General features: G+C 37.3%; 1 protein-coding gene across 1 annotated transcript in view; it reads right to left on the reverse strand.

The window, feature by feature from the left end:
- Nucleotides 1-1,745: 1,745 nt before the first annotated feature.
- LOC108523706 (alcohol dehydrogenase 1A-like) overlaps nucleotides 1,746-6,842 on the reverse strand; it is a gene marked incomplete at its 3' end in the record, with an annotated part of 9,049 nt that continues 3,952 nt past the window's right edge. Inside the window, exons 2-5 of the mRNA XM_017864452.1 lie at nucleotides 5,009-5,110; nucleotides 4,272-4,410; nucleotides 2,063-2,150; nucleotides 1,746-1,965 (exon numbers count right to left, since the gene is read on the reverse strand). Of these exons, the coding sequence (XP_017719941.1) occupies nucleotides 1,746-1,965; nucleotides 2,063-2,150; nucleotides 4,272-4,410; nucleotides 5,009-5,110 (549 nt within the window). The remainder of the gene's footprint in view (nucleotides 1,966-2,062; nucleotides 2,151-4,271; nucleotides 4,411-5,008; nucleotides 5,111-6,842) is intronic.

The raw sequence follows: 6,842 nt of genomic DNA on the forward strand, positions 1-6,842 counted from the left end.
CCTACGTGTTTATCAAGAGCTACTTAGACTCTTCTGTCCAACCTTTTATCAAAACCTCTTCTGGCTTCAGTTGCTTTATTTTTAAATTCAAGGGGATGAACTAGTTGAGTGGTTCTCAAACTGCTGCATATTAGATTCATCTCTGGGGAGCTTTACAAACTCTCCCACCGTCCAGGTCACAGCCCATGTCAATTAAATGAGAATCTCTGCAGGTGGAACTCAGTCCCCAGGTGACTCCAATGGGAAGGTCAGGCTGGGAACCAGGGGACTGGATGATCTTTGAGATCCAGATGGCAGTGATTACAGTCTTGAAGGGACTCTCAATTGCTGAAATCCCATGATAGTCAGCTTCAATATCTCATACATACACAAAGGCAATATTTGGAAAATAAAATAAGTGGAAAAGGCTACTCCAAGAGACTGAAAAATATTCCACTTACACCCTCTGTAATTAACGCCTTGGTTCATTTATGTTCAGTAGTTGTGACCAGTATATCCCTGCTTTACAAACACACTAGTGAACAACACAGCAATGAAACGTTTGTCTATATGTCAATAATAAATACAATCTACTGTTATGAGTAGCCTCATCTTCTGTCTTGGGTAGGCTCTCTTTGACCACCTGCTAGCACGGATGAGGCACTGAACAAGGTACTAAGTGCTAAAGTCAGAAATTTGGAAAAGATGCCTTCTGAATTGTTTTTTTTTGGTTGGCTAGTGATTATTTATTAAACCTAGTCTCCCACAGTCAGTCTTCATTGTGGGTGACATGCTTTCTTGTCCCGAGTAATCTCATCCTTATATTCCCTTAAGGGTGTCTATTCACTCATTCATTCATGAAGTGTTATTCATACTACGGGGACACCATTTTCTACCTTACTTAGAAAAATACAAGACTTGTGACTGTGATTTTAAAACACTAATAATTACGTATTGCGAGCTAAGATTCAGCAGGAGAATTGAAAAATATATTTTAGTCTCAGCTCTCATATTAAAAAGATATTTTAGTCTCAGCACTGAGACTTTGGGCAAATATCTTTATAACTCTGGACCTCAGTTTCATAAAATAAAGCATACTACTAGATTTTCAGCCTACTCAGATGAGGAGCCTTTAAAGAATTTCTGCTTGAAATTTACCACTTCCGAAGTATATGTGTGTGTTCATGGCAGGGGAGTTAGTTTTAGCAGTGAAATCCCATAATGAGTGAATTACGCATCACTGAAGCTTCATTACTTTCCGTGTAAGAATCCACAGAGTGGGTGAGCCTTGGTTTGGAAGTGCATCAGGTAAGGTTTTGGACTCTACTGTTGATCCTAATTCTGGGAGTAGAGGATCCACAGACTAGATGCTCCTCAAGGACAAATACTTCATTTCATTTACTTTTGCTATCTCAGAACCTAGCAGAACCTATGGTGCCTGAGGCATGTATAGGTGCTCTCTAATTGTTGAATGAATTACTAAATGAGTTCTCAGGCCTAAAATTTCATGATCTCATAAAGAGCAAATACAGAAGAATAGTTATTGAAAATGAAATCTTTACGTTTTCTTAACTCTCAACAACTTTTTAATCTGATAAACGTGAAATTTCTAGCATGTGCTCTCAATTCTTTCTGGATTGTGTTTCTATTCTTAGCCAACATTCAAAGTCTACAAAAATAATCTTTGATTCTTGGGAGAAATTGCTTCCCTTTGGGTTCCTGACAGTCTGCATGTAACTGTTTTTATCACCCGTTGTCATTCTTACCTTGGCAACTTTGACTGCAGACCCATAACCAGTTGAAAATGCACAGCCAATAAGGCAGACTTTCTCCAGGGGCGAAGCTGCATCAATTTTGGCTACTGCATTCTCATCCACCACCGTGTACTGGGAGAAGGTGCTGGTGCCCAGGAAGTGGTGAATGGGCTTCCCCCTGCAGGTGAACCTGCTGGTGCCATCCTGCATGGTCCCCCGAGGATTGCTCACACTGGGCAGTGCAATACACAGACACACAAAGGCATGAGACAGGAGCATAACTAATGTGCAAACTCAATGTCTGTGGAGGGAGAGCCTCAGAAACCTACTCATTTTTCAAGCAGCAGTTTCTTTCCGGGTTTTTACAGATTCTGCATTTTCCACATTGAGGAATAGCGAGTGGGATGACTTTATCACCTGGAGAGGGATAAAACAAATTCTTTTACAATTTCTATCCAGTATTAATAGAGCATAAACTTAAAGCTCACATGTCTTTGAAATATTAGAAGCATGTGTCTTTAAAAGTCTCCAAGAAATACAGTTCAATGACAACTATGTCATTCGTCATTGCCTGCCACAGCCTCGTTTCCAGTTTGGGTTTATAAGTGCCTGAAGATTCCTAGAGAGGAAATGCAAATATGGGAAACAACATGGATTAGAAAAATTGCTTCCACTGTATTAATAGTTACTTTTATGTAGTATATCAATTTCTCCTGGGGGCTTTACAAATGTTTAATTTAATCCTTAACTATTTAAATCTTAATGTAAGCATAAATATAAATTTTAGTTGAAAGTAGGGTATAATAGTGCCACTAGATGTTGGTAAGACCTGTTTTTTGTTATAGTTTGATTTACAATAAAAATGAGAATTTTAAACTAATTCTTTTCTTTTCAAAGTGACTAGGTTTATCTTTATTATGAAATGAATGCTTTTAAAATGATCTTAGTTCTTTTTTTGAGGAAAACTATCAAAAATGGGACAAAGAACAATTCCAGAAATTTCTCTGGAAATTTCAACCCTCCACAATAAGTTAGGCACTTTTAGGACAAGAACTGACTTTGAAATGTTTTTAGCTGGTAATTTGTGAATTATCTACTTTTCCTGTTACAGTGGAGTGAGCACAGGTAAAAAGTAAGGGTGTCATTTTGTTATTAACTTATTACTAACTAATTAGTGATTATTATTTTTATTTAGTAGTTATTATTAGTAATTTAGCAGTTATTAGTTATTATTTAGTAGTTATTAATTTATTACTACTAAAGGAATTAGTAGAAGCTGACACCCAAATTGGACAGTTCATTTTATTTTTCTGTTCACAGTTCAAATAAGTATTAGGTGAAGTGGCAGGTCCAATCTAGTGCCTAAAGTGATTTTCTAGACTGTAATCCCAGCACTTTGGGAGACCGAGGCGGGAAGATCACGAGGTCAGGAGATCAAGACCATCCTGGCTAATATAGTGAAACCCTGTCTCTACTAAAAATACAAAAAATTAGCTGGGCATGGTGGTGGGTGCCTGTGGTCCCAGCTACTCGGGAGGCTGAGGCAGGAGAATGGCGTGAACCTGGGAGGTGGAAGTTGCAGTGAGCTGAGATTGCGCCACTGTACTCCAGACTGGGTGACAGAGTGAGACTCCGTCTCAAAATAAATAAATAAATAAAATAAAAAAATAAAATAAAATGAAAGTGATTTTTTAGAATTAAACATAATTTTTATTTTTAATTACCTATGCTACCTATTCCGCAAGACCAAGAAAAATGGTTGCCCCATAACATTTTGTAGGTAAAATTTATGTGAAAATGATGGTATGGAAATGTCCTAGTTATTCTCCCTTTATAATTAGTAATCTGTAACCAGTCACATTTAAGCCTGGCTGAAGGTAATAAGGCAGACATTGTTGATGGTGGATGGCTCCTTCTATGTTTCTTTCATTTCCTTTCACCTAGTCAGTTTCATTGATTCCATGCTCAGGAAGAGGGACCATGTTGGAAGATGAAATTGGTGACGGGGCTGCATAGGTCACCTAAGAAAGGGTCATGTTTTTTCATGTTTACTCCATGAATTCTCCATGTTTACTCCATGTTTACTCCACAAGTTGGAGGCTATGTAGCCTCCACCTTGTGAACTCAGCACAGAAGAGTTTCCATACTTATGTTTTTTCCCTCCTCCCGTTTCTAGTTGTCTGGGCCCTGAGAGAAGAAGACCGTGTTCAGCAACACTAACATGAAGTTATTAGATTATGAATGCCACGCTGGTAGGCACTGTGTCCCTTTTGATCCTCACATATCTCCAGGCTCCAACCTGGTGCCTGGCATCTAGCAGATGCTCAGTACATAATGGTTGAAGGGTAGAATACATGCGTGCCTGAATGCATACATGCTTGAGTCAGGCAGGCAGAGAGAGAAAGAGGAAACCCCTGAAGTCCTGGCTGCGCGGTGACCTTCTGCAAGCGCTTTCGTCCCTCATTGCCTGTTTCCTCATCCAGGCTGGGAAATCTTAGGATGGTGAACCAGCATGTTTCCTGAGTGTGAATCCTGTACCTGGTTTGACTGTAGTCACCCCTTCTCCAACACTTTCCACGGTGCCGGCTGCCTCATGGCCTAAAATCACAGGAAGTGGGGTCACCATGGTACCATTAACTACGTGGTCATCTGTGCGACAGATTCCTACAGCCGCCATCTACAGAATAAAGAGAAGATGTTCAGATTCAGAAAAGATTGTAACTAGATAAATTTAACATACCCAGATTCCTGAAATTGTGCTTCTAAAATGTATTCAAGGGTTTTGCTATACTCCCTACTATTCCTAAATATGAAAGATTCGGTTTATCCTCAAGGTTAATCAGTCTAAAACCCTTCTCTACCTTCCCTTCTTGAATTAAACAAATTAGAATAATCTGTGAAATAATTGATTCTGAAATATTTAAGTCTTATACAAGAATGCACACTTTAAAAAACACATAGAAATAGCAAAGTAGCACATGGAAAATATCTAATGTCAATTGATTTTGAAGTCTTGATAAATATCCTTTGGAATATTTTTCTGTACAAACATATAAATTCTTTTGTATTTTACTGGAATTATACTGTATGTACTCTTTGATCACTTTTTAGACATTTAAAATTTATATTTATACCTTTCCTTGACAACAAATGTAATTTTATTTTCTGGATGATCATGTAAGATATGCCTCTTAGTGGATTTTTTTGATGTTTCCATTTTAATATTCTCTGAGTTTTTTAAATGTAAATGAAATACAAATGGAAAAATACTTCACCTTAATGCGAACTTCATAAGCCTTAGGAGGTGCAACCTCCACATCCTCAATGGAAAAGGGTTTGTTTACCTCCCATAGCACAGCTGCTTTGCATTTGATTACCTAGGAAATCAAACAGAGAGATGGTACCAGTGTTTTCCCACTCTTGAAGTCAGAAATTGTGTCTTTTCATCTTTGTACATGTAATATTGGGTCCCATGTCTGGTACCTAACAAGAGCTCCATGGAAATGAAGTACTCTGGTTTATAAAGAGAATAAAAGTATCTTTTTAAAAAGCAATAACATAAGGAAAGATAAACAAAGTATAATAAGACATTGAGGAAAATGGAATATATTTATTTAGGCTATTCTTATGTTGTTGTATTTTTCTCTGAAGGTGTTTATTCCTGATATTTCCTAATGCTGTCCTGAAAATGCTTGTTTACCCACAACTATAGGCTGATACATGAAGTTAGAAGTCACTTTTATTTTGCTGACAGAGTCAGTGTCTGTTTACATAAAATAAACTGCTTTCTTGCTCAATTTTCTGCTTAGGCCAAAAGGATCTGACTCTATAAGAACAGTTCTACAGGTTTACCTTCCTACGTACGATGATATTTCTTTCTCTCTCTATTTGCTTATTGTCCTCTTTTAATTTTCTCTCTCCACCACTTCTGTGTGCTACTTGTTTCCTACTCATTTGAAACTTAGCTTTGGCAGCCTGTTTTGTAATCTAATTTACGTGTAGAGACTCCTTCCAGCTTAGATTTGAGCCAAATATTATAGAGATGAGAGTTGGTGGTGTGTGTGTGTGCATGCGCACATGTGTATGTGTATAGACTCAGACCCACACATGTATATTTTAAAACTGGAGAAACAGTGTGTTTGAATTTCTGTCTAGCAGAGCTTATCCATAGATGTTCTTAAAAAGAAAGTTCAGCATATATTTCTAGTGCTTGGCAGTATACTGTAAAACCCATCTTCATTGTGGTAAAGCATGTATAGTTTGCAGAGCCCTTTCTAGAAAGAATCAACATAATTGCAAATATAATTAAAAAATTCAATTGAGATTTATTTTTCTGCCAATTCATTTCATTATTTATTTGCCAAATTTTTCAACTTTGTAGGATGTTCAACATGGTCAATGCCAAAATAAATATCAGAATACTTAGACAGAAGGTACTAATAGTAGGAAGTTTCTTATTATCATGTGCTTATGATGTGACAGGCACATTGTGGCCTGTGCTGGGTAAATTGTATCCATTATTTTTATTTTTATTTTAAAATTTATCCATTGATTGGTTTTTAATTGCAATAGTTTTTGGGGTTCAGGTGGTTTTTGGTTACACGGATAAGTTCCTTAGTGGTGATTTCTGAGATTTTGGTGCACCCCTCACCCGAGCAGTGTAAACTGAACCCAATATGTAGTCTTTTATCTCTCATTCCCCCTACTGCCCTTTTCCCTCAGTCCCCAAAGTCCATTATATCATTCTTATCCTTTATGTCCTTACAGTTTAGCTACCACTTTTAAGTGAGAACATTGGATATTTGGTGTTCCATTCCTGAGTTACTTCACTTAGAATAATGGCCTCCAGCTCCATCCAAGTTGCTGCAAAGGCCATTATTTCGTCTGTTTTACAGCTGAGTAGTATTCCGTGGTGTACATGTACCACATTTTCTTTATCCACTTGTTAGTTGATGGGCATTTAGGTTGATTCCATATTTTTGCAATTGCAAATTGTATTGCTATAAAAAAATGCGCATTATTTTTAAACCTGACAAGGCTGCTACCAGGACAGTACTATTGAATTATTGGCTTATTTTACAGCTGAAATAATTGAGGATCAATTGACTC

This window comes from Rhinopithecus bieti, unplaced genomic scaffold (genome assembly GCF_001698545.2).
Source record: "Rhinopithecus bieti isolate Rb0 unplaced genomic scaffold, ASM169854v2 scaffold_77280, whole genome shotgun sequence".
NCBI classification, from domain to species: domain Eukaryota; kingdom Metazoa; phylum Chordata; class Mammalia; order Primates; family Cercopithecidae; genus Rhinopithecus; species Rhinopithecus bieti.